We start from the raw sequence: 14066 nt of genomic DNA, 5'->3' as shown, positions 1-14066 counted from the left end.
AATTGGGTTCAGTAATTCAATGCAGGATGTGCTGAATATTTTTTCATAGGAGTTTGGGAAAGTTATGAAATGTCCTATAAATGGCTGTTATATTCCTGATCTAAGGCTACATTCACACACAGCGTTTTTCCTTTGTTTTTTGAGGATACGCTTTTGAGCTGCAAAAGCTGATCATCTTTTTAAAAAAAAAACTGCATCACCTGAAAGGTTTTTGAGCTCATAGATAATGTTTTCAATAGCAAAAGCAGATTAGAAATCTGCTCTATATATCCATTTATCCATATCTGTCTATCCATATCGTATCTGTACCAAAAAGAATGAAAACCGGGTAGTACACCAATATATATTCTGTTCTATCTAAATATCTTGATTATTGGATCATAAAAATGATTAAATGTCTGAGGTTCACATTGTACTACAATAAATTTTTCACTTAAATATAAGCAGTATGTGTGGGAGTCGGAGTCGTGGAGTCAGTGTAAGGGAAATTGAGGAGTCGGAGTCTCAGGTTTGGCTTACCGACTCCACAGCCCTGGTTTCTATATGTGAAAAAATGCTTCAAAAATGCTGAAAAGAAGTGACATGCTGCATTTTGCAAAAACCCAGTTTTCCAATTGAGTTGGGAAAAAAAACAATTTGCGTGCATGAGATTTCTGAAATATCATAGCTTTTGCTAGTACTGTAAAACAAAGCAGATTAAAATTTGCATAAAAATATGCAACAAAAACGCAATATGGGAAGCTTTAATCACTGTGTGAGGTGGGTTGCCATGGTGGGTGGAAGCCCACGCCAGGCCTCAGTCGCAACCATCTATGTATTCTCATGAGTCTCACAGAAAATCGTTATTTCTACTATATACTACATTACTCTACTACATAGTACAAGTGATCAAGCATCGAAAATTAAAAAGTAAAGTAAAAATGAATTTAAAAAAAGTTTTCGAAAACATTAAAGTCAAAAATTTTTACTACTTCAAATAAAAAAATGACAAAAAAAGCATATTTGTTGTTATTGTTTTATCCATAAAAGTCTGATCTATGCAAGGATATAATTAATTAACCTACGTGTTAAAGGATACACAAACCAAACGCTATTAACCTGCATTAACCAGCAGCTGCACTGAAAGCCTGGCGTGAGGAAAATAACTTTATTCTTCCTGGTAGCCTCAGGCTTTTAGTCATAGAGGTATGGCTTCAGTCATTACTCAGTACATAGTGAGCAAAGGCTGTAACCACACCCTGGCACTGACTGACAGCCAGCTCTGCACTGATACGCTGCTGATCCAGCTGTCAGTCACTTCCAGGACGTGGTTTAAGGTCACTGCTCACCATTTACTGAGCGGAGACTGGACCCACGCCGGCTGCATGCCTATGACTGAAAACCTAAGGCTGCCGGGAGGAATAAAGCTCATGCCCTCCCAGCAGCTGGGCTTTTAGTGCAGCGGCCAGGCAGCTTTGGCACGCTATTAAAGGGTCAGCACAGAATGACTGTTCAAACCAAGTACAGATGTGGCCAAGCATTCATATACACCTTCCCACCTGCTTGGTTGCTATCTCCATCCTTCTCTGGCTCTATGAAGGAATCCACAGCTGTCAATTAAACAAGAGGAGTTGGTGATTGAGGGAAAACAACTGGCTGGGAAGATATATTTAAATAACTGGCTCCGCTGCGAAGCACCGAGCAGCAGAACTTAGGTTGAATAGTCATTCTGTGCTGACAGAGTCCCTTCAACCTACAGATTAACCCGACATCTGCAGATTGATAGTGTTATGAGATATGACAGTTTCCTTAAACTCTACAAAGAGAAAGAAAAAATAAATGCTAGCATTACCATTTATTGGATTGGCCACAGAGTATTGACTCTCTCAAAAAACAAACAAACAAAGAAGATCAAGACTTCTAATTTACGACAAAACTGCATTTATTGTTTGGATCATTTACCTCACTTAGAATTATCTCATTGCTTTTCGGTACATTATATGGTAAGGTGCCGTATTTTAATTTTACGGATTATAAGATGCTCCAGATTATAAGACGCACCCCAAAATTTTGAGAAAAACAGGAATTTTTTTTTTATAATAAAGTGGTGGTGCTTCTTATAATCCATGCGTCTTATTGCTTACCAGGGGGTGGTGGCTGCGGTGAAGCGGGGTCCCAGGGTCACTACTGGAGGAGGCAGGAGTGGGGTGATGCTGCAGGCCGGAATCAGGGGGTGTCCCGATTTGCGACGTGCCGCTGCGGGTGTCTGGTGCTGCTGCAGGTGTCTACGGTGTTACGGGGGTGTCCGGCGCTGCCGAGGCTCTGACGACATTTTGTGAAAGGCTAGAGCCCCGGCAGTTCCATGGTTTCCTATGCGATGGTCTCCAGGAAAGTAGCCGCCGGGAGCGGCGCATGCGCAGATCTCGGCACCAAGATCTCGAGAGATGAGCTTTCATAGCACCGCTGGGCATCCGCAGCACACCCCCCTCATTCCAGCCTGCGGCAACGGTACTGGTAAGGTATATATGTATTTTAAGACGCACCCCCATTATCACACCAAATTTTGGGAAAAAAAAGTGTATTTTATATTCCGAAAAATAAGGTAAATGAAATGGTGTGTCATTCAAAACTGCACCTCATTCCACAAAGAACAAGCTTACATACTGCTATGTCGACAGAAAAAAAAAATAAAAATAAACTATAGCTCTTTGAAAAAGAGAAGAAACATAAAACTGAAAAACATAACTTGGTTCTGATGGGAATGGCATACTTAATCTTTTAATACCAAACAAATGATTTATTTTGTACACTCATGGTATGGTTCATGAATCTCATTCATACATAATATATAGAATATAAGTCAGTGTTGGACTGGGGTACCAAGGCCCACCAGTAACTGATTGAGGGCGCACTGTTCAGCTACATCCAAAAATAACCTGACCTTAATACACAATTTTACTTATGTTCCTATACAATATTAAACTGGGCAGCTTGCTTAATGTATGATTATCTGTCAATAGAGAATCAATGTGAATCATTAGCACTGCTCATTAGTGCTTCTTACAGGGGCTTACCAAAAGATGTACCGGTTCCCTGTTGGACAGTCCAATCCTTAGTTTCATTAATTCTCAGTGAAAACTTAGCACATACCTGTATGCCTGAAGTAATAAGATCTTGTAGGCATTAATGTGCACAGTCTGAAGAGTGTTTACCTAGAGATTTAGAAGAAAACTTTGCCATTATTTCACATAAGGTAGCAACAGAAAAATCTTATTTCACACAAACATTTAGAGAAACGAGACTTACCTGAAGGTCAAGAAAGAGGCTGTGGCACTTAAGTCGGAGCACGCTTAACAATTTATGTCTCAAATGTTCACCAGCTTTAGAGTTATGACAAAACGACAGACTAGAACGGACTGACGTGCATGAAAAGCTGTGGACATAAAATAATATCATGTGTTTTGGAACAAGTTACATACATAAGATATTATAACTTAGGTAAGATATATGCAGATTTGTTGCTCAAGAAAGGTATTAAGTTATGGGAAAAACAAGGGAAACCCTCCTTCATGCAGATGTATCAGGGCCTAAATCCCATACAATTTTTTTTACATGTGTGATGCAGGGACCGCTGTGACAGCTAGGGGGCGCTGTATGGGTCATGCACACAGGTATATCCATTGTGGTAATGGATATAGGATGAATGCCAGGATGGTATATGACCGAGATGTATCCCAGAGTGGGTGGCCCTGGGATGGGAGCTTGAACATGTGCTAATCAGCAGAGGTACTGCTGAGGTTTTGTTACGCTGTATCAGGGAGAAGCTTCCAGGTGGCTGGTGAGACGGGTGGAACCAGTCACCTACAAACCCATCCAGGGGTGTGTGGCTAAACGCCCATAGTAAGCATGTATATATGTGTGTATGGCTGGGAATTTTAGAGAGAATTTGCGATGAGGTCATAGCCATGTGATCCGGTGGGCGTGGCTACGGACCATATAAGGTGATCAGAGTAGGTCACACGAGGGAGTGCCTGGATCTGATAGGAGCACGTGTGGAAGGTCCCCGGAAGGCAGACGTGCTAGAGGGTCTGCTGCCCACCTGAACAGCACATGCTGAGGCCGCGGACCTGGTGAGGCCTGTGTATATTGGCCTGTTTGTGTGGGACAGTCCCCAGGAAGGAATGGACATCCTGAAAGAGAAAGCAACTAAGAAGGTAATCCCGGACAGGGTGAACTGCCTGTTGCTGTTTATGGTTTATGCTGCCTAATAAACCACATGGACTGATTAACGTTGAAAAACCCGTGCCGGACCTGGTTAAGCGGCTGCCAAGCGAGTGTCCCCAACATGAACACTGGGCGCTACCTTACACATGATAGAACTTTGGTTTTTGGTGTCACCAGAGGATACTTATTTGCTAATAAAAGTTGGGCAGGACCATACAATTATTATTTCATCATAAGTAAAATCCTAGTGTGTGCTTTCTTTTTCTAGTGACGACATACATTATTAATGACATAGGTGGCCTGCCACTTTTTATTTGACCCGCAATTTCAGGACAAAGGAGGACAGACTCTCTATACAGGAAAGTGCAGAGCTAGCCCTTCTGTGTCCATTAACTGAGTTTCTTTGAACCCCTTCAACTCCCAGCCTGTTTTCACCTTCATAACCGGGCCAATGTTTCCAATTCTGACCAGTATCACTTTATAAGATAATAACTCTGGAACGCTTCAACATATCCCATTCTGTTTTTTCATGACATGTTGAACTTCATGTTAGTGGTAAATTTAGGTTGTCACAATTTTCATAAATAAATGTATATAATTTCAAAATCATTTGCAAAGTACTGGAGGGAGATTATATTTTATTATGCTTTGCCTATATAGTGCTATCATATTCCGCAGCGCTTTACAGACATTATCATTGCTGTCCCCAATGGGGCTCACAATTTAAATACAATATCAGTATGTCTTGGAGTGTGGGAGAAAAATGGAAAACCCAGAGGAAACCCACGCAAACATGGGGAGAACATACAAACTCCTTACATATGCTGTTCTTGGTGGGATTTGAACCCTGGACCCCAAGGTTGCAGTGCTAACCACTGAGCCACCGTTGTGGGAGATCTGTTTCACTGAGACTATTAGCTTCAGTGACTTGAAACCTAGAAGTTTGCTCCAGCACACCGTGATGAGAGGCATCAATCGGCCATTTTAAGGGCTAGGCTTTTAAGTGAACACTTGAAGAGCGGGTGGGAGGCTGTTCACCATATCTCCTCCCAGGGTGGGGGGGTTTAGAAGGTAAATAGTCAACCTTCTGAGTCATCTGGTGTGTCAGGAGCTGGCAGCTGCAGAGAAATGTTTTGTTTTAAACAATACTTTGTTGTATCCAAAGGGGACATATCACCGCAGGCATAAAAACTGTGCTATACTTTATCTTTTGTTTTCCCTTTATGCCAGAAAGGCTGTGCAAATTTTGTTGAGTACGAAGTGGCTTATGCTGTATTTTAAATAAACCAGAAGAAACAGGGCAAAAAAAATGTATTTCATAATAACAGTGAACAAAAAGAGGAATACAACGAGATCAAAAATCCGTATGTAAATAAAAATGGTATCAATGAAAATGTCACCTTGTTGAGCAAAAAACAAGCTGCCATACAGCTCCATCAGCAGACAAATGAAAAAGATATCGCTCTCAGAATAAAGCGATGCAAAATTATTTTTTTAATAAGAAAAGTTTTATTGTGTACAAGCGTCAATACAAAAAGAAACAAAAAACAAACATGTAAACTTGGTATCGCTCTAATCGTACGGACCCAAAGAATAAAGCTACCTTATCAATTTTGCCAGACGCGGAATGGCATAACTCCCACCCAAAAAAAAGTTCCTAAATTGCTGTTTTTTGTTCATGCTGCTTCCCAAAAATCGGAATAGAAAGCGATCAACAAATGTCACGTGCCCATCAGTGGCTCCAATAAAAACATCAACTCATCCCGCAAAAACAAGCCCTCACATGACTGTCAACCGAAATATGGAAACATTATAGCTATCAAAATATGGAGATGCAAAAACTTGCTTTTGAAAAAAAAAAATCGTTTAGTGTGACAGCTGCAAAACATAAAAACCCGCTATAAATTTGGTATCGCTGTAATTGCATTGACCTGAAAAATAAAGTCGCCTAATCACTTATACCGCACGAGGAATGATGTAAAAAAATAAATAAAACTAATTCTTCATTTTGCCTTCCAAAGACTGCAGTAAGACTCGGCTCAGATTTTTCCTGCGCACTGCAGTAATCGCTTACACCGGGGGTTTCCGTGTGAATATCTGAAAAACATGATTCAGACGGAACCCATTTGGAGATTTCGATTGAAACCCCAATGTAAGTGCTCATCGTAGAGCGCTGGATAAATGTGATCCCAAATGTTATGTAAAGTGTTCCCAATAAAAGCTTCACCTTAATCCACAAAAAAAAGCAAGTACCCACTCAGGTCAGTCATCTGTTAATGGAAATATAGAGGCTTCCACATTACTGGCAGCACAAAGGCTCTGGAATAGCGTTATGGCTCCTCACCCCCCAAAAAATTCCAGCGAATTCTGCTCTCCCAAATCGAAAATGTTCCTCTCCCTACTGAGCCACAGAGTGTGCCTAAACCACATTTAGCGTAAACATGTTAGCATTTCTGTAACAATGAAAGCCCGCCTAATTTACGTGTGCATGTATCCAAAAGCATGAGCTGGGCATAGCGTTCTGGGCACTACAAAGTACGGACACTAGAAAAGAAGATTTGCAAATGTCACTCAACAACATCTAATACTTCTTGTTTCTGGAAAACACCCATGCAGTCAAAATCATCACTACAATCGTAGATAAATTCCAAAACTAAATATTGTTTTGGCTAAAACAATATTTTTGTGGTAAAAATGTAATTATTTTTTCTTCACTTCCCATTGGTATAAAATTCTGTTACCGTGGTGTCAATACAATCACTGCACACTTAGATGAATTCATTGAGAGGTGTAGTTTGTAAAATTAGGTCACTTATGGGGGGGGTTCTGCTGTTCTGGCACCTCAGGGCTCTCCCAGTGGGTCATGGCACCTGCAAACCATAACGGTAAAATCTGAACCAAATTATGGTGCTTCTTCCCATCTGAGTTTTGCACGGTGCTTCAAAAGTAGTACTCTATTACATGTAGAGTATTGGCATACTCAGGAAAAACTGCACAACAAACAGGTCCATTTTTCCTATTAGCCCTTATAAAAATTAAAAATGTTGTGCTAAAAACATTTTAGTGGTAAAAATGTAATTAATCCTTCTTCACTGCCCAATGGTATATATTTCTGTGATGTCAACATGCTCACTGCACTTCTAAATGAATTCATGGAGGTGTAGAATCATAATTATGGGGGTTCTGCTGTTCTAGCATCTAAGGAGCTCTGCCCATGTGACATGGCATCCTCAAACCATTCCAGCAAAACCTATGGGGCTTCTTCCCTTCTGAGCTTTGCACTGCGCTTCAAAAGTCGTTTTCAACCACATACGGGTGCTTCTCACAAAATCAGAATATCAAAGTTTATTTGTTTCAGTTCTTTAATACAAAAAGGGAAAGTCATATATTATATAGAGTCATTATCATAGAATCATAGAGTTGGAAGGGACCTCCTGGGCCATCTGGTCCAACCCCCTGCTCAAAGCAGGATTCGCTAAATCATCCCAGACAGATATCTGTCCAGCCTCTGTTTGAAGACTTTTATTGAAGGAGAACTCACCACCTCTCGTGGCAGCCTGTTCCACTCATTGATCACTCTAACTGTCAAAAAGTTTTTCTAATATCTAATCTGTGTCTCCTCCCATTCAGTTTCATCCCATTGCTTCTAGTCTTTCCTTGTGCAAATGAGAATAAAGATGATCCTTCTACAATGTGACAGCCCTTTAGATATTTGTAGACAGCTATTAAGTCTCCTCTCAGTCTTCTCTTTTGCAAACTAAACATTCCCAAATCCTGCATCCTTTCTTCATAAGACAGGGTTTGCAGACCGGTCACCATTCTGGTCGCTCTTTTCTGAACTCGTTCCAAAACTGGGCACAATATTCCAGAAGAGGTATGACCAAAGAGGATTAGAGGGAAATAATGACTTCACGTGATCTAGACTGTATGCTTCTGTTAATACATCCTAGAATTGCATTTGCCTTTTTTGCTGCTGCATCACTGTTGACTCATATTCCGTCTGTGATCGATTAGTATACCCAAGTCTTTTTCACATGTGCTGTTGCTTAGCCCTATTTCTCCCATTATGTATATGCTTTTTTCATTTTTATTGCCCAGATGTAGTACTTTGCATTTTTCCCTGTTAAAAACCATTCTGTTAGTTGCTGCCCACTGCTCCAGTTTATTTATATCTTTTTGAATCCTCTCTCTCTCTTCTCTAGTATTAGCTATCCCTCCTAGCTTTGTGTCATCAGCAAATTTAATCAGTTTACCCTCAATTCCTTCATCTAAATCGTTGATAAAGATGTTGAACAATACAGGGCCCAGGACAGAGCCCTGTGGTACCCCACTTGAGACATTCTTCCAACTGCATGTGCAGCCATTACGACCACTCTTTAGGTCCGATCACTAAGCCAGTTATGAATCCACCTAACAGTTGCCTTGTCCATTCCATACTTAGTCATTTTTTCAATAAGGATTGTATGAGATACTTTGTCAAATGATTTGCTAAAGTCAAGATAAACTATATCTACAGCATTTCCCTGATCCACCCAATCAGTGATTCCATCATAGAAGGAAATTAAGTTAGTCTGACATGACTTATTAGTTACAAACCTGTATGACTCTGTTTAATCACTTCATTCTTATCCAGGTACTGACATACATGTTGTTTAATAATTTGTTCAAAGATCTTTCCTGGTACAGTAGTCAGACTCACCGGACTATAGTTGCCTGGGTCCACCTTCTTCCCCTTTTTAAAGATAGGAACAATATTTGCTCTTCTCCAGTCTTCTGGGATTTCTCCTGTTCTCCAAGAATTTTCAAAGATTATGGAGAGGGGTTCAAAAATTTCTTCTGCTATCTCCTTCAGTACTCTGGGGTGTAATTCATCTGGACCTGGAGACTTGAATTCATTTAGGTTAGCTAAGTGTTTCCTCACTATCTTTCTGTTTATAAATATCCTTTATTCTTCTATTCCCTTAATAGGACAGTGAAGATCAGTTGATGTTACATTTCCTTTCTGAGAGAAAACAGATGCAAAATAGGAATTTAAAAGTTCAGCCTTCTCAACATCCTGTCTTACCATTCTATCATTTTCATCCTGTAAAAATCCTATAGCATCTTTGACTTTTCTTTTATTTTTGATATATCCCCAAAATCCTTTATTATTGCTTTTGACATCTCTTGCAAGCCTCAATTCATTGTCAGCTTTAGATAATCTGATTTGTGCCCTGCAGGTTCTGCAGACAGCATTATATTCTTCTTTAGGTATGCCTCCATCTTTCCATTTGATAAACATTTTTTCTTCCTTTTTAGCATGTGCTTAAGCTCTGTGTTCATCCACCCTGGTTTCCTTAAATGCTTCCTATTCTTCCCTCTTTTCGCAATTGTTACATTACAAACAGACTGATCTATTTCAAGTGTTTATTTCTGGCAATGTTGATGATTATGGCTTACAGCCAATGAAAACCCAAAAGTCATAACCTCAGTAAATTAAAAACACCTGCAAGGGCTTCCTAAGCATTTAAAAAGGTCCTTTAGTCTGTTTCAGTAGGCTCCACAATCATGGGGAAGACTGCTGACTTGACAGATGTCCAGAAGGCAGTCACTGACACACTCCACAAGGAGGGTAAGCAACAAAAGTCATTGCTAAAGAAGCTGTGTGTTCACAGAGTGCTGTATCCAATCATATTAATGGAATGTTGAGTGGAAGAAAAAAGTGTGGTAGAAAAAGGTGCACATGCAACCGAGATAACCACAGCCTTAAAATGATGGTTAAGAAAAGGGCATTTTAAAATTTGGGGGAGATTCAGAAGGACTGGACTGGTGCTAGAGTCATTGCTTCAAGAGCCACCACACACAGATGTATCCAGGACATGGGCTACAAGTGTCGCATTCCTTGCTCCTGGACTGTCGCTCAGTGGTCCAAGGTGTTGTTTTCAGATGAAAGTACCGTATACACTCGAATATAAGTCGAGTTTTTCAGCCCCCTTTTTTGGGCTGAAAAAGACCCCCCTCGACTTATATTCGGGTCACGGTTCAAACTTACCTGGTCCCCGTCGTCTCCGCGTTCCCCGGTATGTGTCTGCGGTCCCCTGCAGCCTGTCAGTGTCCCGGTGGCGGGTGATGATAGGGCCGCGGCGGCGGCGTTACAAGTCGCTGTGCGCCGCTCTCTCCCAGCGCGCCGCTCTCTCCCGACTGCCGTCTTCTGGCAGTGACGTGCAGGGGGCGCGATGACGTGGATAGCACGCGCCCTCTGCCTGAGTCACTGAAGAGCCGGTAACGCTCAGGAGCAGCTGTCAGCAACGGAGGTGAGTATATAGTGTTTGTTTTTTTTTAAATTCCAGCAGGGGCAGCAGCAACATGATAGGATTACCGGTAATCCTATCACTTGGCCAATAAATCATGCACTGTGCAGCATTTATGGGGGCATACCTGTTGTGCAGCATTACGGTATTTGGGCCACCATTACTCACTGTGCAGCATTTATGGGGGCATACCTGTTGTGCAGCATTATGGTATTTGGGCCACCATTATTCACTGTGCAGCATTTATGGGGGCATATGTTGTGCAGCATTACGGTATTTGGGCCACCATTACTCACTGTGCAGCATTTATGGGGGCATACCTGTTGTGCAGCATTACGGTATTTGGGCCACCATTATTCACTGTGCAGCATTTATGGGGGCATATGTTGTGCAACATTACGGTATTTGGGCCACCATTACTCACTGTGCAGCATTTATGGGGGCATACCTGTTGTGCAGCATTACGGTATTTGGGCCACCATTATTCACTGTGCAGCATTTATGGGGGCATATGTTGTGCAGCATTACGGTATTTGGACGGAGCGTTTTTTTTTATCCTGTTAGAAATGGATCCCAGTACTTCAAATCCCGGACCAAAGCAAAAACGCAGGTCGTACGAAGCTGGTTTCAAACTTAAGGTTGTGTCAAGAGCAGAAGAAAGCAATAACAGTATTGCAAGTAGGGAATTTTGTGTTAACGAAAAACTAGTAAGGGATTGGCGGAAAATGAAAGCGGACTTGGAAAAGACTCCAAAGGCAAAAAAGCTCAACGTGGTTTGAAGGTGTCGTATGGGGCTCTAGAGACTGAATTGCATAAATGGGTTATGGAGTGTCGTCAAAATGGCTACTGCGTAACACGCATGGGAATTCGCTTACATGCCCTTCAAATGGCTAAAGAAGATCAATTGAAAGCACCAGGAATAGAAAAATTTGTTGCATCAGCAGGATGGTGTTCATGAATAGATTTGGCCTATGTTTGCGACAAAGAACAAAGATTTCACAGAAGTTGCCAAAAGACCTTGATGAAAAAGTGATGTCATTCCATTCATTCATCATAAAACAAAGAAGGATCCATAACTATGACCTGGGAGATATTGGAAATATGGATGAAACACCTATGACTTTTGATCTTCCCAGCAACAGAACTGTGGCAAATATGGGAGAAAAAACTATTCTACTCAGAACCACAGGAAATGAAAAAAATCATTTCACAGTCGTTCTTTCATGTTTGGCTAATGGAACAAAGCTGCGGCCTGTCATTATTTTTAAAAGAAAGACCCTGCCTAAAAAGGTCCAATTCCCACCACGAAATACAGTGCGCGCTCATATTAAAGGCTGGATGGATGAAGATGGAACAAAAAAATGGCTGGAAGAAATTTGGAATGGACGACCAGGAACAGCCTTAAAGAAAAAACCATCATTGCTAGTTTGGGATATGTTCAGAGCCCACACATGTGATGACATCAAAAAATTGGCAAAGTCTTCTCAAGTTACTTTGGCGGTTATTCCAGGTGGACTTACATCTGTATTGCAGCCCCTAGATGTGTGTTTAAATAAACCTTTCAAAGACCGTGTGCGGAGGATGTGGCATGAGTGGATGTCATCTGGTCAAGCCCGACTAACAAAACTTGGAAATCTGATGAAGCCGAACATAGAATTAATAGCAAAGTGGGTTCGTGATGCATGGGAAGAGATTCCAGAGGACATGGTGCAACGCGCCTTCAAGAAATGTGGCATTAGTAATGCTATGGATGGCAGTGAAGACAGTGCTTTGTATGAAGACGACAGCAGTGACAGTGATGACCAACTCAGTGATGATGACGACAATGTCTATGCTGATAACCTCTTACCAGCTGAAGCTCTGTTTGGACATACAGATGATGAGGAATCCAGTGACTTTGAAGGATTTTAACTCTTGCGTTTTACATTGAGCTGAGGTTTTTGTACTTTTAAAGTCATTGTTGTTGCCCTATTGGTGTTGTTGACCCTCTTTTCAACTTACAGGGCTTATTTAATGTTTTTCTTTTAAATAAATATTCAAAAACATTTAACCTACTGATGTCTCACTTTATTACTTTTATTCTTATCTTTTTTTATTTTTGAAATTTACCAGTATCTTCGGCAATTCCCACCCTAGACGTATACTCGAGTCAATAAGTTTTCCCAGGTTTTTGATGCAAAATTAGGGGGGTCGACTTATACTCGGATCGACTTATACTCGAGTATATACGGTAAATTTAGCATTTCATTTGAAATGTTAGTGTTACGATTTGTGGGTGTCATGACCCAGTGGAAGAGTCGCTGAGGTACTAGAGCAGCAGAACCCCCCATAAGTAACCCCATTTTACAACCAGGTGTGTCACAGAATTTTATACCATTGGGCAATGAAGAAAAAATGATTACATTTCTACCACAAATATTTTGTTTTAGCAGCAGGTTTTACATTTTTCACATAAGGAATGAGTAAAAATGGCACCAAAATTTGTGACAATTTCTGCTGAATATGGCAATACCCCATATGTGGCTGTCCTTTACTGCTAAGCCACAGGGCAAGTCACGGGAGGAACTGAGTGCTTTTTGCCTTTTTGGAGAATAAATTATAGTAGAACAGTTTGCGGACTTCATATACAGAGCCCCTAAGTGGCAGAAGAGCAGAATACCCCCCAAGTATTCCCATTTTCTAAATTACACCCCTTTGGGATTTATCTACATGTGTAGTGACAATTTTGACTCCATGGGTGTTTTCCAGAAACAAGCAGCAATGGATGTTGCCAAGAGAAAATTACAAATCTGCCATGGTAGTGCTCGTCCATTGCACATTAGATTGCCCAGCTTGTGCTTCTGGAGACACAGACCCCATAAATTTAAGTGGGCTCTCATCGCTACAGTAATGTCAAACATGTGGATGCTAAAAGTGATTTAGGCACACTGTGGGGCTCAGAATTTGGATTTGGAAGTACAAAATTCACTTGATTTTATTTGTGGGGTAAGGAGCCATAGCACTTTTTCAGAGCCTGTTACCAGTAACGTGGAAGCCCCCTATATTTCCGTTAACAGATGATGGACCCGAGTGGGGACTAGCTTTTTTTGTGGACTTAGTTGAAGCTTTTGTTGGGAAATTTTTTTCATAACATTTTGGATCACGTTGATCCTGCACTCTATGCTGAGCACTTACACCGGGGTTTCCATCTAAATCTCTGATTTACGGAATTCAGATGAAACTATCGAGGGATCCATTCACTATAATGAGGCAGCAGAATTACTCTGGACTCAGCCTGGCCTCTGATAAGTGTTTCTTTTTCAGAAGTGCAGAAAACTGACAGAAAGGGCTTTTATACATGCTCAAAAAGACAGACACCGCCAGATCATAGGCCAGACAGCGTCCACAGAGTCTCCATCTGCCTCATTATAGTTAATCTTTTGTCGGAAGTTTCGTCTGAGTTTCAGAGATTTACATGTAAATCCCGGTGTAAGGGATTTACTGTGATCTTATTTACTCGTGAGCTGAGCCTTACTGCGATCTTTGAGAGGCAGTATGAACAAGTCAACAGCAGGTAAAGAATTGACTTTATTT

General features: G+C 41.1%; 1 protein-coding gene across 3 annotated transcripts in view; it reads right to left on the bottom strand.

Moving 5' to 3' along the window:
• Nucleotides 1–14066, bottom strand: part of TERT (telomerase reverse transcriptase) — a 159899-nt gene that overhangs the window by 20143 nt on the left and 125690 nt on the right. For 2 of the 3 annotated variants that reach the window (XM_073549864.1, XM_073549865.1), the window contains exons 12-13: nt 3286–3412; nt 3130–3191 (exon numbers count right to left, since the gene is read on the bottom strand). In XM_073549864.1, the coding sequence (XP_073405965.1) occupies nt 3130–3191; nt 3286–3412 (189 nt within the window). Of the gene's footprint in view, nt 1–3053; nt 3192–3285; nt 3413–14066 lie in introns of all 3 variants that reach the window. The other variant, XR_012220872.1, reaches the window with a different exon arrangement.

The sequence above is a fragment of the Dendrobates tinctorius genome, unplaced genomic scaffold (assembly GCF_039654945.1).
Source record: "Dendrobates tinctorius isolate UK_male_01 unplaced genomic scaffold, ASM3965494v1 ptg000162l, whole genome shotgun sequence".
Classification (NCBI taxonomy): Eukaryota; Metazoa; Chordata; class Amphibia; order Anura; family Dendrobatidae; genus Dendrobates; species Dendrobates tinctorius.
Note: the sequence above shows the minus strand (reverse complement) of the source record. Positions and strands in the feature narration are given on the sequence as shown.